General features: G+C 36.6%; 1 protein-coding gene and 1 non-coding gene across 3 annotated transcripts; both read right to left on the reverse strand.

The window, feature by feature from the left end:
• Positions 1–749: 749 nt before the first annotated feature.
• On the reverse strand, positions 750–19318 carry LOC133870270 (carbon catabolite repressor protein 4 homolog 6). Of its 2 annotated transcripts, XR_009900669.1 has the most exons (16): positions 19160–19318; positions 18646–19066; positions 17810–17976; positions 17128–17193; positions 11307–11359; positions 9783–9864; positions 9610–9656; positions 8340–8421; positions 7365–7457; positions 7218–7250; positions 7049–7137; positions 5808–6957; positions 5560–5645; positions 5214–5298; positions 4492–4706; positions 750–948 (listed from the first exon to the last, which is right to left on the reverse strand). XR_009900669.1 is itself a non-coding variant. In XM_062307361.1 (15 exons), the coding sequence occupies exons 1-15, from the start codon at positions 19238–19240 to the stop codon at positions 4623–4625; spliced, it is 2619 nt and encodes an 872-aa protein (XP_062163345.1). In that variant the 5' UTR covers positions 19241–19318; the 3' UTR covers positions 4463–4622. The 2 variants fall into 2 exon arrangements, 1 of the variants encoding a protein (XP_062163345.1); XM_062307361.1 differs by lacking the exon at positions 750–948 and having other exon boundaries at positions 4463–4706.
• Positions 9329–9431, reverse strand: LOC133872131 (small nucleolar RNA snoR109). The gene has a single exon (XR_009900975.1). It is a non-coding gene; the product is annotated as a small nucleolar RNA snoR109 (small nucleolar RNA).
• Positions 19319–19769: the final 451 nt, after the last annotated feature.

Raw genomic sequence — 19769 nt, forward strand, 5'->3', positions numbered from 1 at the left:
AAGACCACAGAAAAAGTTTTGGGCATAGAAAAGGTGGTCCATTCTACAAGTAATTATTAACCTAAGTAAAGTTAGAAGCACTAAAGAGGTGGTCCATTTTATAAGTATTGGCCTAAGTTAAAAGCATGGTACTTGAGTTAAGATGAATTTTAGCCACCCAATGGTGGTACATCAAAGTAGTTTGCAAAACCGAGTGCCCCTATAACTAATTAGTTGGCCCAAGGCACATCTAAAGTCATGAACCATAGCCATGACTCATGATCCAAGGATGGTACAACCCTAACAAACACGGCGTAATAGTGGGCTTGTTTGGCAAAGACATGTACAGAACAGAACAGAGTAGTGAGTTGTTAGTTTTGAAATTAGTAAAAAATGATGATGTGATATAAAATAAAAAGAATTTGTATAAAAAAGTGAAAAAAAAAATTTGTATTGTAGTGAATTTTTTTATTTGAATAGTAATAAAAAAATCATTGATGTGATATAAAAAGTGGAAAAAAAAAAAATGAGAATGTTTTGATGTTAATTGATAGTAGAAAATATAAAAAAGTAAAAATAAAAAATTGCGTGAACAGTAACAACATTATTCTGTTATGTTCTTGTGCTCGGCAAACAAGCCCACATTAATAATATAATAGTAGTTTGAATAGTGGTATGTATATTTTTCTCTATTTTTAAAAAAGAGAAAATTGCCCCCAAATTATGAGATGAAGTTTCAGAAAAAGAGCACAGAAAAAGTTTTGGGCATATGAAAAGGTGGCCATATATATAGTAAGGTATTTCAAATTTAAACATGCAATTGAAAAAAGAAAAGAAAAGAAAAAAGAAAAAAGAAAAAAGGCTGAGGGTACAATGGTACATGGACTTTACATTGGAATGAAGTTGATGTGGGCTCCATGAAGATCTTGAAAAGATGACATCAGATATCGCTTTCTGCTCCAGAGTTGTCTGCACGACCAAAGACACTTGTGTCATCATGTACGGCGGCAAAGCGACCAAAGCTCAAATCTGGTGAAGAATTATTTGAATTTTTTTTTTTTTGAATAAAAAATAAATGTTGTTGATTGATATTTTTTAGTGAAAAAAATAATAATTGGAATTCTTCTCCAATCTTGTAATTTTTACCATTTATTTTTTTTTATAAATTTTTTTTTTTTTAATTTTTTTCACTGAATGCAAAGCCAAGCTCGTTTGAATTAGTTGGAAAGATTTTCCACCAAAAAAAAAAAAGGTTTAAAAATTACGTATCTAAAGTGGATTTAAATTCCTTGTAATTGTATTTTTTTTTAAAAAAAAAAAAAAGGCTAAAAAATTTAATAGAATTAGCAACTTCAGGATGGTTCGACCCCTCCATCAATTATTTTGAGGTCTTCAATATTATAACAGAATTTTTGAAAGATAAGGAGAGTAAGAAGTCTATACAAAAGTTATAAGAGTTACTCTAATAATAAAGTGAAAGAGTTTGTAACGTGTAGTGGAGAATTGTTAAAAGTGCAGAGTCTTATTAAGTGTACTTGTAACGTGTAAGAACTGATGAATTGCATGTGGTTAATTATAAATAGAAGACAATTGCTCATATTAATTCAAGTGAGTTAAGCATAACAATCTTTTATGATCTTATACTCAACATGTTTTGAGGGCAATCTGATGAGATAATTATGTAGGTGAAATCTAGAACTCTCAATCTATATTGTGCAAGATGTTCATTAAGATTCAGTTTATTACTTGAACTCTTCCATTAGGGTTTCCATGGATAATTATTGACCATGATAGAAATTAGGGTAGTGAACTAGCATTCCAACCAAGTATTCACTACTAGAATAGCTTTGTCTGCAACATGAAAGACCAATTTGTTATTGGAAATAATGTTCAAAATCATAGTCTTCTATTGGTTGGGAATAATTTTATCATGCCTAAAAAAGGTTGTAAAAGAACGGAGGTGAAATGGATAATAGTCCTTTCTTTTTTCCTTTTCTTTTTTTGAGGACGAGAAACCCCTCTAAAAGAGGGCCACTTCGTATACTTACCCGTAAACCTCAAATTTGTGTAATAAAATTATTTTCTAAACCTCGGATCTGTGTAATAAAATCCTTTTTTCATAAGAATTGGAATAGTTTTCTGTTTTTCTTTTTGGATTGTTTAGTTTTCCTTTTTTCTTATCGAATAAGGAGTGTAACTTAGCCATATAAGTGATACGCTCTATTGAATAAACATGCTTGAAATTTATAACAATTAGTTTTCCTCTCGTGGTAAAATTCCACTATTTCCACTTCTTTCTTGAGATGGTCGGTAATCTTGCGCAACGCATTTTGTGCTTTATCCTGTAATTTCTTTTTCTTTTTTTCATCCCCATATTGATTTTTTATTTTTTTTAAATAAAAACAAAAAACCCCAAATTTCTAGATCCTGTAGGACGCATTGGAATACAGGACATTCTCATCCATGTTGTGCACATTCCCTCAAAACTCTACTACATTTTATACAGCTTTCGATTCGCAATTGGTTGTTCAAATTGCACGTGCAAAGAGTAGCTCGGTGATACAATTGTATAGATTCGTCAATTATGTATTGATAAAATCAACTTCATTTAGAAAGATTGAGTTGCACATAGATCCATCATCTGTTTTGGATCATATTTTAAGTAAAGTCACTGTTACCTATGCTTCATATGTGCGACTTAGTGGTCCTTATTAGGCTCGACCTATTGCACAATTGAGCCGAAGGTCCCGATTGTTTCGGTGTATAAATTTTTTTGTTTAAGTCACCATATATTTCTTATATTTTCATATAATACGAGGAGTTGCGAGAAAGAGAGACAACAAAGATGAGCTGCAGAAGAAGGAAAAATGTGAGAATAAAAGGCCTTCGGAAAGTGAGATTGAGATCTAGTTCAATTGCATGCCCATATTGCTTGCAATTTGGACAAACAATTGTGAAAAAGTCTTTCGGGGTCCACCACCAATAAATGTTTTACGCAGATAAGAAGCGTAAACCATTTTACGCCTTATAAAAGTTATTTTTTCTTGATTAACTGAAAACATTTTCAGGTTCACCAATATATTACGTCTTGTTAAACGCTCAAAAAATAATAGGAAAAACCTTTTCCAAAAAATATTTTTCGCTGAAAAGGGCCTTAGTTTGGGCAACAAGCTTAGCTTAGCTTAGCTGATTTCTGAAGAAGCTTGAACGAGATTCCTAAACTAAGCTTTAGACAAAGTCTAATCTCTGTAAATGAGAGACTCAATTTGTCACGCCTAGAAGGCAAAAACTGGAGAATTAATCTCACCTTCATGGAAATTTTAATCCTTCCAAGGAAAATCTGGTTCGCAATAATTTGGAGGTTTCCAAAAATTTATTCCAGTAATATGCACGAATGCTATAATCCAAGCAGAACCTTGTATGATCAAGAACCCACCACCGAAAAAAAAAAAAAAAATAGGCTCTCCCTTCTCTCTGGAATTTTCCCACCTACTCTCTTTTTGCTGGTTTTCCAGCCATGGAAGGGAAGCTTCAAGCTTCCCCCATCGTTCATCACCTCCCATCCTCATCTCCCCATACAACCACCCACCACACAACTTCCTCTGGGCGTTTTTCTCCCGAATCAACCATCTCTCCACACAACTCTTTTCCAGCTAGCATCGGAACAACTATCTGCCGTCTACATCAACGGTGATGGCCTCTCCGTCTTTGGATCGGTCTCCCCTTCCTCCTCCCGCTCTCAACCTAAGTTCCCTCGGTATCTTGGAAGTTTTTAGATCTGATTTTTTCTAAATCAAATATACTAACTTCAAGAAGCCTTTCCACCCAAGCCTCCACTCCACCCTTGGCTCCCCAGCTTCGATCCACCGGTAGTGGCTTCATCAACGGATCTCCACGCACCGGAGCGTGCGCACCACGCGCCGCCGCAGTTTTCCCTTGTTGCTGATGCTCTCCACCCACCTCCTCCGTTTTGGCTGCTTTCTGATGGTGGTTTGGCCACCGTCACTGGTGTATTTTGAGGGTTTTTACAGCTTCTTTGTCTTTAATTTCTGTATTTGTTTATGGACTTCCCCATTGTTTCCTTCCCTTGTTCACCCTTGTAATGATGTTTGGATCCTTGTGACTCAATACACTTTACATATCACCTTCACTGGTGACCTCGGTTTTATAGCATCCGTGCCTCAAACCATTGGGCCTGCATCTCCGAAAGTATTGCCTCCGCGTACTCTCATTCTTAGTTTTAATTTGGGCTGCCCAGCCCTTGTTGTGTATTTTCTTTCGTATTGTAATTTGTTCATGTATATATATATATATATAAAGGGAACCCACTAATATATTTCTCTTGGTCAAAATCAGATACTACATTAAATCATTTTTTTAATTCATAAGTAAACAACTTATTAGCTTTAATTTCCTATTCCAAAAAAAAATAAAAATAAAAAATTATTAGCTTTAATTTAGTAACAAGATATATACACCAAAAAAAAAAATGATACAAAGGACTATACTGACCTTAAATTGTTGGGAGTAAAACTGTGAACTTCTCCACGAGTTAATGATTGCTGGTACAGGGTAAAAATTAATTACTGAATGAACTGGTGCACTAGTCCTGCAATTCTTCTGTGCAAACCTCAATTCTACTGCTATTTAACTTCAGTGTTATGATTTCCCACGTCTTTCACAAGGGCCAATTCAGCAACCAAGGCAATATGATCACTACCCCATTTCTGTAGAACAAAGTTGATAAAATATAGCTTTGAGTGGAATATAAGTACAATATAATTAAACCACATGCTAAAAGTACAGGTAGTTTCTAGGATTAATTAATCTGTCTTTATTCAAGCAATGCTCTTAAGTATAGAATTTCAAGCTGGGATGGGGAGGGATATGGGGCTAGGAAAACAAGGAAAGCTTAACCTCCCAGCTAGAGAAAAAGAAAAAGAAAAGGGAGGGGGCGTAGGTTTATCTCAAGAACCACTTCCTCTGCCACAATCACATGATTTACAGTAAAAATAGCACCAGTTTAATCAGAACGTACAGGTTTATCTTACAAAATATCGGAGGAATAGAACAACTTTTTTCTTTTATAGGGCACATATTTTGTCAAAAAATTGAATAGATATTACTATAGTTAATATTTGAACCACTCAAGTCCCTTGATCTTTGCTGGATTTTATAGTTAGCATAGCCTTCCACCCCTTTAAAGCGAACTCAAATTTTTACACCTAATATACCTTTGTTGGGAATCCTCGAGTCCATTGCATAGCCTGTTTTTGTATTGGAGCAAGAACCCTGACGGTCTGGAGAGCTTCAGAACGCCTGGATGTCAAATCAAATTGAAAATATGTTTTTAATCCATTCCACATTGTCAAAACTAACAAAAAGAACATAAATTAAATCTCAATTTCACATTAGGTATACCCATAATACTGCTAGATATAACAGAAAAGACAGGTATCATGTGAATAGATCAAAAAACATGTTCCTCGTGCATTATTGCTCTTATATAAACTCCACTTTAATAAGCAGCATTTGACAGAATACTGCACCAGGAACAGCAGAATCTTGGAAAGCACTTACCATATGTAATCAACTGTGCCCATAAAACACGTGTTGTAACTGGTCACCAAGGGCTCTCCATTTGAGTCTCTAGTCCCTGAACAATCCTGAAAGGACGCAGAAATGTAAAACTTCCAAATGCAGATCCTAATTGAGCAATCAAGATTAAATAATTATCTAATAATTGCAAATTTTTAAAAATCAATGACTGTTATGCACATCGAACAGAGAGTTCCCAAAGGAAGAGCAAAAGTAAAAGCTTGATCTACCTTAACTTCGGTGTATGTGCTGCTAAGCATTAAAGGATGTTCTAAAAGGTTGCAGTCTGCATTGCCCGTTGCTGTTTCTATTTCCATTGGAGTCCATAATGATGGGTCATAAGCTGTTCTCTCCATAGCAAAAGGCTCCGAATCCAAGCCTGGAGAAAAATCATCCTCAACTTCATCATTCAGTGAATTCGAAGGTGAGTTGTGGGGAATGGATTCAAGCTCCTTGGAGTGATCTGATACCGCAAGATCTGATCTTAATTGACCAAAATCAGATGGGAAGGCATCTCCACTATTGTGCAATGCACATAAAAATGTACTATCATCTTCACCTACATTTCCAACTTCTGACATGGCTTTATCAAGCTCATTTAGAGATAAATTCTCCAGTCTCTCACCAACATCATCATTTGGTTTTTTATGGGGTGAGAAATTTCCTAAGTTTCCTGGAGGAAAGACTTCACCAGCATTGGAGAAGGAAGTCTGGCAGGATGGCTCGGATGATGAAATTTCTGAGTTAAAAGGGTCAGCACACTCTGGATCAATCCTGGCCATGGTTGAATCATGATTTCCCGGAAAGGAGATTGTAGGATCCTCACAGTTCACACTTTCATTATCTACATGGTCATCGGACTCGGCATGTCCACCTAATGATCCAGTTCTTGAATGAGCCGGGGCATTTGAGTTTTCACTGTATCTAGTGTGGTTCGCATCAGAGTAAACCTCTTCAGGATGGGAAGCTACCGGAGCATTTTTATGAATCTTGTTAAGCGTACTATGATCAGCAGGAAGCCCACCTTCACTGTAAGAAGTACTTGAGTATCCCCTAGATCCATCAACTGGAAGACCAAGATTGGAGACACATAACTCCTTATAGCCATCTACAGCATTCTGCTGAGTTTCTTTTCTCAGCTCATCACGTAGTGTGCCTCCATCATTTCCACTTTGCATATCAGTGCAAGATTCATCAGATACATCCAGCACAGTGCTAACATATTGAGGCTGAGAATTGTCCATTGCTGGAAGATTCTCCATGTTGCTGTCTGTATTATTCAACTTCTGCATGTCTGAGACAGAAGCACTCAGCTTGCTGTTAATTTCCTTGCCATCTACCAATGATGGATCTGAACTCGAGTTATTAGCAGATCCAGTCCTGCAATATCTTCCAAGCTTCAGCATTTAGGGTCACGCAAATAAACCTAGATTATCTCATCAAATGAACATTAGAAATGTACAGGCCTCACCCAGAAATTGAATTAAATCGTCTTAGTGCAGGGATTACTGCACTAGCTTGTCCTGATACCTTATCTCTATCAAGTCCAGATATATCTAGCTGCAACAGACTGATCATACGTTACACATTGTAATTCATAGACCCAATCAATTATCAAAGGTAGAAAAGAAAAAGCTTGCCTTCCGTTCTGAGATGAAGTTGTATAATGGACTCTGATATGAGAACAAGAATGTAGTTGTCATGACACATTATAACAGAAATTAAATTCAAAGACTGCATAACACCAAAACACAAAACTGAAACTTCTAGTGTCAAACAGTTATAACCTTTGGGGTACAATTAAAATCCCCACAAACAATAACTGGAGCATCGTCCCAGAGCTTTGAAACAGAATGAGCCCTATTGAGGAGCACCCTGGCCTGTTTGAAGCAGACATAGAGACACAAAACAATTACAGGTGGAACAGACAAACATAAGCATTGTAGCAGGTCAAGAAGTATAGTATGGACTTCACACCCAATAAATCTTAACGTCATTTCTTTTTATAAGTAAATCTTTACGTGATTTCTTATACAAAATTGGCATGAAACAGGTTTACATGAAATGTGATACAGAGCAAAGCTTCAGATTATGTGGCAGCCTCAACCAGCATCACAATGCAGTTGTCAAAAAACGAAGATGAGTAGCATCTAGTGCAACACACCCAATATGCACAACAAACAATGATTATATGCAATAGCCTCGATCTAGTCTCCAAGTGCCAAATTGATCTAGAATGAAAAATATTGACATGGCAAAAACTTTTTCTTTTTGTTAATAGATAATGTGGCATAAAATACTCCACCTCAAGCAAGCACATAAACCTCTCCCTTTTCCATTTATTTATTCGCCAAACCTTGAAGCAAATATCTTACATCATTTACATAAACAATATCAGAGATAAAAGGTTAAGAGTAGGGAAGGAAAATGGTTAAAAACACCAACAGAGAAGTACGTTGGGAAACAACCTTCCTGTAACAATATTAGGTAGTGATACAGCAGTATCAGCTGCACTGACAGAATCAAAATCATGGTGCAAAGATGTAACAAATGCTTCAATACTATATGGAAAAATAATCAGAGTAAAGAAAACACATGGGCAAATTTTTACATTTTTGAAAAAGAAAATTGGGTGTTAATCTTGTCAAGTTGCCCCATGATCATGTCAATCAATTAGAAATCAAGATAAACATGTAAATGATGATAAGAGAATTGCATAAGAAAGAAAAATCTGCATAGCCTGCACCAGAGAACGTAAATACCTGGCCAAGCTTAATTTCTCCTCTTTTAGGATTGTAAAGGACATGAATGTTACATATGACAACCTTACACGAACCTGATGAGCTGCAGATATAGATATTAAATTTGTATTGATCATCACATGCAAAAATTGAAAAAATTTGTATTGATCATCAGTAAGGTTCATCACATGCAAAAATTGAAAACCACATAATATATGAAACAAGAGAGCACAAAACTGGCCAATTAAATGGTACACAGTATCATTCAGAGGAGATATGCTTCAAACATCTAACTACAAATGAAGTCGCAATCTGAATTAAAAATCAGAGAGACTAGTAATAGTTATGGATGCGTGCTGTTTAATATTAAGTAATGCAGATTCATCGGAAAAAAATATTAATTAATGCATGGATAATATTACCCTTGTCTTATCTTATTTCTCCTCCAGGCCCCATATTATTAAGAAACCCAAGTATCCAGAAAGACACTTAACTCATCCAGTTCATTATTTGGTTCAACTAGCACGCAGTTTAAACTCAAGTTTAGGGTTTCTAAAGTTCAACTCAAGAGCAAGTACAATCAGTGGTGTTGAGACTTCATTTTTGCCACAGAATTATGATCATATTATAAATTCGCAATAAATGACTGGAAGAAAAATGAAAACTTTATTAACAATAAAGAGCTTCCCATCCTTGAAGATCAATGTTTCATGAAGTAATTTAATCTGCAAAAATCACATCATAAGTAGACTAATAATGTCTTAATTTGGAAGATATTCAAAAGCAAAGTTTTTTTTTTATATATATAAAAAATATCTTAAATTGTGTTTGTGTAGGCACCAATAGACGCGAACTGCTGGGAAATCAAAGCAGCTAGCCTGGAAGGTGACCCTTTTCACAGTTGATGTACGAGAAGGGTCTCTAAAAAGGCTAAACCCTATGCCATTTTCCTCTTCTCTCCCTTCTCATTACCCCTGAAACTCAACACTAATTAATACAATGGACAAAAAGAATATGAGAAGTTCGGTAAGCAGATTAGTCGACGGAGATCGGGAAGATCTCACGACAACCGGCCAGTAAACTTCTCTATGATGTTTGATTTGGCTACAGCCGCTTTGGCAATTCAAGATCAAGGGTACTGATCAAAGTTGTCACCCTTCCCTTGGTACATGTAGCCTCACCCAGTAAATCAATGGGTTAGAACAATAGCTAATGAGAAAAGCAAAAGCGGCTATGATGAGAGCGAAAGAGAGAAATGAGACATTTTATAGGCAACTTAATCATAAATTACCTTATTGGTAGGGCTGCAGTCTCTTCAGCACAATTTTGATTAATTAACTGTCAGAAAAAAGTAACATTGCATTTATTGGCTATAAGGCATGTCAAATCAGAGGGGATGGAGAAGTCAAGACAAAACAATTGAAAACCTTATTGCAGGTTAATGGTTGCGAAGATCTGATGTACCTTCAGCACACAAATTTGAGCAACATTATCCCTAAGTCCAAGCTTATTGAACTCAATGCACTCCTCATGAAGCAACTTGAATCTAATGTAGAGATAATACAATTAAGTTTTAGACAACACCATTACCAAGACAAACTTGTTAAAGATAAACCATGACAGTAACGGGATGAATTATAAGCAAAAAGACAAAAAAGAAAACCCAACTCTTGGTGACACTAGCAAGCATGAAAAAGAAAACAAATCACAATGCTTGTTAAGCACTTAAAAACCATTGATCATACACCAGCATAGAAAAGAAAAAACCAAAAATTTGAAATTAGTTACTATTCAGAAATCAAGTGGGAGAAGGATCCTTATAATGTAAGCCACTGGAAGGTAGGAGTACATAAAACATCTATGGAATTCCAATATGCTGGATAATTTCAATTCATCAAACAGATGCCAATATGCCATAACTGGAGGTTTCTGGTTCAAAACGCATCTAGGTTCTGTTTTATGCCGGGAAGCACCGATACCATCACGAGATACAAGCCTGATCAGATTTGGATACGATGATACGGCTATTCTTGAAAAGCTAGAATTAGATATAGTGAGGAAAAGGCTTTATATATATATATATATAAGTAATTGAAATTCATTAATTAACATAAGGGTGCAACCCAAGTACATAAGAAGTATATATGAGAAAAATCTAACTAAAAAAAGTACAAAGAACGAGAAAATCAAAAAAGCTAGAAATATGAAAACAATCATAGGCAACTGTCAAGTGGTAAAGGGTATTAAAGAAAAAAGCTTTCAATTCCACCACTATCCTTTCAGAGTCTTCAAAACTTCGATCATTACTTCCTCTCCAGATGCATCACATTAGGCAGGATGAAATCATCTTACACATACACTATGAATACTACCAAATTCCACTGTCCAACAGGCGAAGAGGTCTACCACTCGTCTAGGCATGACCCAGTCTAACCCAAAAAGACTGAATGTAGAATTCCATAAGGCACTAGCAATCTCATAGTAGAGTAAAAGGTGATCAACGAATTCTCCACTCTTCTTCTACATGCAACATCAATCCACCACTATAACACGCTGCTTCCTTAGGTTATCCATAATGAGGATCTTTCCTAAAGCAGCCGACCAAGTAAAGAAAGACACTTTCAAGGGAACCTTAATTAGGTTAAAAAAAAAGATAGCAAGTACCAAAATATTTGAAAACATATCTAAGAGTAATTAAAATAACAATAATAGATAACTTGTTCCTGTGTATACTTCTTGTGTACGTAGGGGTGCATTATGCTTTTTTTTATAAAATTTATTACTTATTAAAAAAAATAAAAAATAAAAACTACCATTTTGCAGGAACATATATTTATCTAGATGAGTACAGTAACAAACGCATATGTTTGATTCACCAATACACAGTAAGTCAGACATTTTGTGGGTGTGATAGTGTTCATAATTTGGCATTAAATACCAGTCAATACATACTAATAAGGGATCGTAAATGCTGCACATATAATTTACCTTGATGTTCGCCAAAAGATTGCACAGCCATCAACTGGAATGCCAGTACGCATCTATATTTTCACCAAAAACATTGTTAGACTTATTGTATCCATGAGAACTTCTACATATTTCTCTTCTAAATAGAAAGATATTAGACAATGAATCAAAAAATAGTTGGTCAACATAACAAGTTTTTTTTTTTTATAAGTAGTTGGTCAATATAACAAGTTCACAACCATAAACCCAAATTTTGTGTATACAGATACTTATATACAAGTATAGATATTTATGGTAATAATCAATATTTTTTTTTTTTGATAAGTACAAAAATTTTATTAAAAAAAGCGTAAGGCGCCCCTAAGTACACAGATAGTATACAAAGAAACAACCCAACTAACCCACAAAAAGAACCTAAGAAAACCCACAAGGACCCAAATTAAACCCAAGTACAAAAGAAGCCCCATCAACAACCCAAGAAGCAGAAAAAAAACCCCCTTCAAAATACAATAAGAACCCCCAATAATAATCAATAATTAATCATGCATAATGTTAAACCAATTTCTAAAGGTGGCCTACAGTTATCAAGAGTACTCTATCTAACCTGTTAATTTACATTTTATCCTTTTTACTAACCCCACTCAGGAAAAAATAGATTAAAGTAGTAGCACCAAATCTTATGGGTTGGGATTGGCGATGAGTTTCATTTAGTAAAAATAAAGATGTGTTCTTCTTTCAGGAATGGGGGTTAGGGTGGAGAAAATTAAGAACTTCAATCAAGCTTAGGTAAACGAATGTGGCATTTGGATTTTGGAGAGCAGAGTGGTCATATTTTTTTTAATGACGAGGAACCCCTTCAAGGTATGGTCACTTTGTGTACCCACCCCTTCAAGGTATGGTCACTTTGTGTACCCACCCCCTACTGAATAAACCTCGGGCCCGTGCAAAACACCCTCTCCACTCGGATCGGGTAATACTTCGACTTCACCGACGGGCTAGCCCTAATGAATTGTTTGCACCCAAGAAGATTTAAACCTTAGACCACCTTGGTGCAGCAAGGTTCTCACAAAAGTTGCCTTTTATGTATGGACAATAGATCTAAGAAGATTCTAATAGCAAACAATCTCACTAACTATATATATATAATTCTAGTATAGTGATGTTGTATGTGCAAATGCAATGATGACAATATGGACCATTTGTTGATTCAAGGGGAGAATGAGCTTGTGGAGTCCAATGGGCGATGCTCAAGAAGGAGATTGATGTGCTCATTAGGTGGAGAGAAATAATTTAGAAGTAAAGTTTTTTTTTTTTTAATAAGTAAATTTAGTCTTATTGAAAATGTAAGGTGCCCTTAGGTATACTGGAAGTATACAAAAGGAAACACCTAACTAAGAATAGAAAAAGGGACAAGGAAATCAGGAAAGCTAATTGACAGTGGGGACAAAAAGCCATCGTTCAAAGATACAGCGTATGAAAAAACAAAGTTAAAATATACTCCATGAAACTCTCCAAATCCTCGAAACACCTAAAAAAAACTGCGGAGTTCTGATAGGATCCGGTGCATTAGTGCTAATATGATTGCACCCAGTTGGAAGTAAAGTTAATATGGACAATTGGGAAGGAAGTAAATAACGGTAAGGTCACTAGTGTGGATTTGTCTATTATTGAGTTGAAACATATGTTCTTGAGACTATTGTATGAGTGGTCTCATGTGTTGGAACCACTTCCATGACTTTCTTTTTTTGTAAATTTTATTAATTCTCTTTCTTTTCGATTGTGATTCTTTATGCTTCGTGTACATATCTTTTGTAAATGAGATAAGCATTTTGTTTTCTAATAAAGAAATTTATTACTTCTCCAAAAAAAAAAAGAAAAAAGAAAAAAAGATTAAAGCATCTAACACAGAAACTTACACTAGTAGGTGGAGAAGCCCGACAAGCACATAAACACAACCCTTGTATAAATCACGATCCAAATCATTGAACATACAATCTTACGATATTTTGATGAAAAATAATAAATTTATTGAAAGAAAAAGGCAAAGTTCTCATACACAAAAAAATATACAAGAGAATCGAATGCCCTAAAGGCTACGACAATTTAAAAAAATAAAAAATCAAATCAAATCTACCAGATTCTAAGTCAAAATTAGGAGCTTTTACAATAACCCAATCCAAAAGAGATCTAAAAAATGATGATTTTGGAAAAAGCACATTGGACTCGCTATCCTCAAAGAGACACTGATTCCTTTCTCTCCAAATGCTCCACATTAAGAGAGCAGGAATAACTTTTCAGAATGCCTCTTTGGGGTGTCCCTACCCTTGAAATTTCCAACAATGAAGAAGCTCTAAGATGTTACTAGGCATGACCCAAGAAACCCCGAAAATGTTAAGAACCAAGTGCCAGAGATCAGCAGTATACTCATAGTGAATGAAAAGATGATTAATAGTTTCTTCATTTTTTTTACAAAGGCAACACCAATTAGCTAGATAGAAACCCCGCCTTCTAAGGTTATCCACTGTGAGGATTCTACCCATTGTTGTTGTCCATAAGAAGAAAGCAATGCGAGAAGGGCCTTAACCTTCCAAATACTTTTCCAAGGGAATGAACTATGCTCACCAGACTGCAGACTGCAACATATTATAAAACAATCTTACGATATGAAAGTTGCAAATAATCCGAAAAGATGTGAAGTCGATTCTTGCTGGAGCATAGTAGAATCACTTTCTAAGTCATAGGATCTCATAAAATTATGACCCAACAATAATCTGTAGTTGGAATGCATGTGTGAGCGCACACATATATTGTATCTGAGCTTGGAGCTTTTACAGGTGAATAGAATGTGCTATTTGTGGGATGTAGGAGCTACAACATTGCAATACTACTTTTTTTATATATAAGTAATCGAGATATCATTAAAAGCGTAAAGCGCCCCCATGTACACGAAGTATACAAGAGAAGCCATCTAGTTAATAGGGACATAAAAAACAAGAAAATCGTGATAACTAATCGCCAAAGGAAAAACATGAGCAACTGTCCAAAGATACAAAATGTTGAAAAATAAAGACTTCATCTCCTCCAAAGTCCTATCGCAATCCTCATAACTCCTACTGTTTCTTTCCTTCCATAGACACCACAAAAGGCACGAACGCACCATCTTTCACACAACAGCGCTCCGAGTGCTATCAGCAGTCCACCAACAAGCATACAAATTGACTACTCAATTTGTATTCTCTACTTATTTTCCACCAACAAGTATTCTCTACTTATCAAAAAAAAAAAAAAAGCATACAAATCGACTACTCGTCTATGCATAACCAAAGACAACACCCAAATCGATTGAAGAAAATATTCCAAATGGTATAGACAACCTCAAAATGAAGAAGAAGATGGTCCACGAACTCCCCAATCTTTTTGCACATACAACACCTATCAACCACAACGACGAGCCACTTCCGGAGATTGTCTATAGTAAGGATCTTTCCTATAGCCAACGACCACACAAAGAAGGCCACCATCAACAGAATCTTAGTCCTCCAAACAATCTTCCAAGGGAAACGAAAACCATCATGACAACCCATGAACTTGTAAAAGGATTTAACACCAAGCAACCCTCTTTTGAAAGGGACCCACCACAACTTGTCTTCCGCTTCCCTTCTCATTCTTATTAAATACAACCAGAAAAACGAGGCAAAGGGATCAACCTCCCAATCCTGAGCCGCTCTAGCAAAGCTCACGTTCCATTGAATGGCACCTCTAGAAAATTCCACGTGAACCGCAACAAAGGCATCCATTGCGCAAGCAATATAAATAAATAAATACTGGAAAGGTATCCTTAAGGGCCACATCCCCACACCAAAGACCATACCAAAATCTAACCTTGGAGCTATCTTCCACCTCAAATCTGGTATGACTACAGAGCTTCTCCCAAACCTCTCCTAATATTCTTCCATAAACCTACCCCATACGCCCCAACAGGCTCACTAGAACACCATCCTCCCCATGAACTTCCATATTTAGAGTCCAACACCACTCTCCATCAAGCCTCTCTTTCAAGCCCATAGCGCCAAAGCCATTTACTTAAGAGAGCATGATTGAACTTCATCAAGTTCCTAATCTCCAACCTTCCCTCAGAGATTGGCAAGCACATTTTGGGCCTACTCACCAGGCAGTATTTGAACTTTTCACCTAGCCCACCCTATAAGAAATTACATTAGAGCTTCTCAATACGAATTACAACACTCGTAGGGAGAGAAAAAAGGGACATGAAGTACGTATGTAAGTTGGATAGGGTGTTCTTGATGAGGGTAATCCTACCACCCTTAGACAAATACAACAATTTCCAACTAGTCAACCAACGTTCTATCTTCTCAATAACACCATCCTATGACTCCTAAATATGCTTGGCCTTATAAGATGCCCCCAACGGAAGACCAAGATACTTCAAGGGTAGGGACTGGGACGCAACCCCACAACCCAGAATCCCAGCCAGCCCAATCACATTATGAACATTTCCGACCAGAACCAATTCCGACTTGTCTTAGTTTGTCTTCAAACTTGACACAACTTCAAAACATAAGAATAAGCTCCGAAAATTGCAGAGATGATTTGGGTCAACCCCACATAAAAACAAGGTATCACCAGCAAACAGAAGATGAGAAGTATCAACCTCTGTCCCCACATAGAAGCCAATACATCAATCAGCCACTCAGAGCAGCTAAAATTATCCTAATCTTCTTATAACATTGCAATAGTACTTTCTATACTAAATCGTTGTGTGGGTTACTTTTATTCAGCTAAGGTCTGAGGGGAAGAAAAGAAGCTCGAGAGAGGCAAGGCAAAAAAACTCCACGTAATATCTCTAGAAATCTCCTCGCTTAACGCCATCTATGTATAGTACAATATTAGGTGCTGGAAATACACTAGTATTGAGCTTTTTATTCTTTTATTTTTTTTTTATTTTTTTTTTAGCATACTACGATCATACAATACCACTCTACAATCCAATCCTAAAAATCCTAGGTACCATCCTGATATTAACCGCTTTACACAACACGCTCAAGACCCCAACAACAGTGGATTTGCTGGCACAACCTCACATCGAGGCCCAACCAAAACCAAGATAAACGGGCCCAATGACCCAAGAAATGGGCATGACATGTGGAATCCAAGAACGAATAAACTAGGATTCACTATCATGTTAAAGCATCTTACTCCAGAGTTTAAGCTAGTAGGTTTAGAGAGCTAACAAGTACATAAACCACAACCAAGCTCAAATCCAACCAATGATGGATTCCTCCGCACAAAAGATATGAATTTCTCCCATTCAAAAGAAATTAAACCTGTTGGCCGTGAAGTTTCAGACTTGCACAGATTTTCTAGTCTATCCAAAATATAGATCCGTTAAACTTACTAAATAAAAACTTAAACCCTCTTTCATTTTAACAATCAATTAAACCCAACTGGCATTTGTTTAAAATTTTACCAGTTGATGATGGTATTCTTCTTCTAGTGGCTTTTATGTATACAGCCACGTAAAATAGTAACCCAAAATTCCAGATGTAGTCAACCATTAGCTACACTGAAGACCCTCAATTAAGTGGGAAATTTATGTTTCTGAACTTTGATTCTGTTATATCTTTCCAATAAGATCTGAACTTTGATTATGATATATCTTTCCAATAAGATGTTTAACCTCTGATATTCAAAAGACCGATATGTAAATGAAAATGCATTTGGTGTTTAAAAGTGTCTGATATATACACATGCCTTTGCGACAAACACATGTAGAGAGAAGGGGATATGAATGTTCTTGTGACATAATCGCAGGAAAACGCACCTTCCAAATGCCACTGTATCCCCTAAGCTTCAACTCGTTTTCCAATTCCTGAAATCTATCAACCTCCTGAAAATGATACCATAAGAGCACAAACAGTTTCAGGACCATGAGATGCAATAGGATTTGTACACATTGTCAATGTTGCACCTAAACATATAGAAGTCAAGCAATCTGAGATGATGGCTTACGATCTCCAGAGTGAGCTGAGGCGAATAACCAAAATTGACCTTAACTAGATGACTACATACTAGCAATGTAAACAAAAATTATTTCTGCATTACACAAATACATGAATCCAATTTTTTAATATTTAAAATTCTCTCTGGACAAGCATAAATGGTATCCTCACTAGTATTGGAAAGTTGAAGCAGTAGACTCAAACCCAGCAAAAAATAAAATAAAAATCAAAAGAGATGTTAATGTAATAGAGAGTATCACTTAGAAACTATAGGTAGAAAGTTTTGTATGTAACATTTTCATTCGTGTATCATACAATATAAGTAGAGGGGATTCTTTGTCATACAGGATCTATGTGCTTATGTCACAACTTATAAATAAACCAAAACCAATTTTAATCAAATGTTGAAATGTCTCATGATACACTTAAAGAGTATAGGAAACGATGCACAAACTACTCCTAGAACTAAACATGATGGTGTATGAGATGTAGCAGAGTGATAACCTGAAAGCACATTACATCAGCCGACCATAATCCAAGCTCAATAAGTATCCTTCTCTTTCTCCACTCCCAGTCCAGTACATGGCGGGGTATCTGAAAGTAAAGCTTGTTCCGATGGTCATTAGCAAGGTAGTCAGCGAGTATATTATACGAAAGAACTATAAACCTCTCTGCAAAGCACAAAACATATTATAACAAAGTTAAACCAGCATAACCCATATATCAAAGGCTAAAATTGAGAATAATTTGTTTTACGATTGGTACAGCAGCAATTAAATCCAGTCAAAATCAAGAAATAAGATAACATTCAAAACAAGTAAATGTAGCGTGAAAAACAAATCCCACTTCACTTCTAACATAATCACACTCCTATCTGCTTTTACTAACTGAGTTCCACTCAACTACGCCCTATCAAATACTCATGGGGTCAGCTGGATCACTCCCTTTTCAAGTGTTAGCTCCTATTGCAGCCCATAGGTTAGCTCTCTTGCGGTGACTTGATGTGCTTACAAGTAAAATTATTAGCACATGGCAAAACCACCCTACCCACTTTCTCTCATATTCTCCTCTACCGTTTCTAACTCTCGAACTCTTTCATCACGAGCAAATGAGCGTTTCGACTTTTTTTTTTTTCAACAAAAACTTCTATTACATTAAACCTCTCTTTACAATGTTTCTGATATCATATATCATATTGGTCCTTCATAACAGTTTTTGATGACTGACAGTTAAATAATAGTACAATTCAAGTAACATATACCATTTTTTTGATAAGTAACACCAGAAGTAACTAAACACTACCATATAGCAATAAATGAAAGCACGCGATTCTCAATTACCAGAATTAGGAGGCGGCTCCTCCGTCCCATACTCCCAATTCCGATAATCCAACGGCTTCGGCCGAAGCTGCTGAGGCAGACGAAACCCTGGGTTCGAATCGAACGGCCTGTTCGGCCGATTCTGTTGGCTTTGATTAATATTAGTATTATTATTATTATTATTATTGCTCTTGCTCTTATTAAAACGTGGAGGCTGACGAAACTGTGCGTTTTGAGCATAATGCGGTGGTCCAGTGTTGAGAGGTGGAGGGCGGAACCCCCCAGTTTGGTCGGCAACGCTACCGGAATCACCTCGACGGAACCCTAGATTGGCGTCGCGGACCGACCGGAAGTGAGAGTCTCCGGTGACAAACTGCCCTCTTTGGCCTCTCCCTCCTTCGTAAGGACGGTCGGAGAAGCCTCTCCAGCGACCACCTTGGTACTGCAACGAAGATATATAAGTTTGACAAAATTGAAGCGCGTGCAGTATGTGTGCGTATATGAAGAGAGAGAGAGACAGAGACAGAGAGAGTACCGGGGGGCGAGAAGACATGGTGGTGATGGAGGAGACGTCCGTGGAAGCTGCAGCGAGGAATTGGAGAGGAGGACGCCTCATCGAGCGAGACTTTTTTCCACTTGCTGTGAGCGTGAGCGAGAGAGCGTTGGGGTTGGGCACGCTCCGTACAGGACGCGTGTCTTTTTCTTTTTTGTCCGTTTTGACTTGTTTAAAGTAACCATCCTACCAAGGAAAAAGATTTTTCACAATTAATACACATCAAGCATGAATGGGACTCAGCGGGTGAGACCCACTATTTAGGTATCATTCTATGTATCTTTGTGTTGTACAACTCTGTTGTGCACCAATCACAACTCGTCCTATCAATATGTTTTGGGTTGTATAAGTAGGTTGTGCAATAATTTTTTTTTTGAAGTAATTATTAATGAGCGATTGGTGTAAAACAAAGTTGTGCATAATTCCTGCACAACTACTTACATTGGTAAAATTTATGTGAGACATGATTCATGCATAACAGTGTACAGAATTCAAGAGACATAGGTGAGTACTACGTGGTGGGTTTCACCACATGAATCCCACATAAGACTCACTCCATGTCTCTTGTCTCTTACACAACAGTTACACTATT

Source organism: Alnus glutinosa, chromosome 6, assembly GCF_958979055.1.
Source record: "Alnus glutinosa chromosome 6, dhAlnGlut1.1, whole genome shotgun sequence".
NCBI classification, from domain to species: domain Eukaryota; kingdom Viridiplantae; phylum Streptophyta; class Magnoliopsida; order Fagales; family Betulaceae; genus Alnus; species Alnus glutinosa.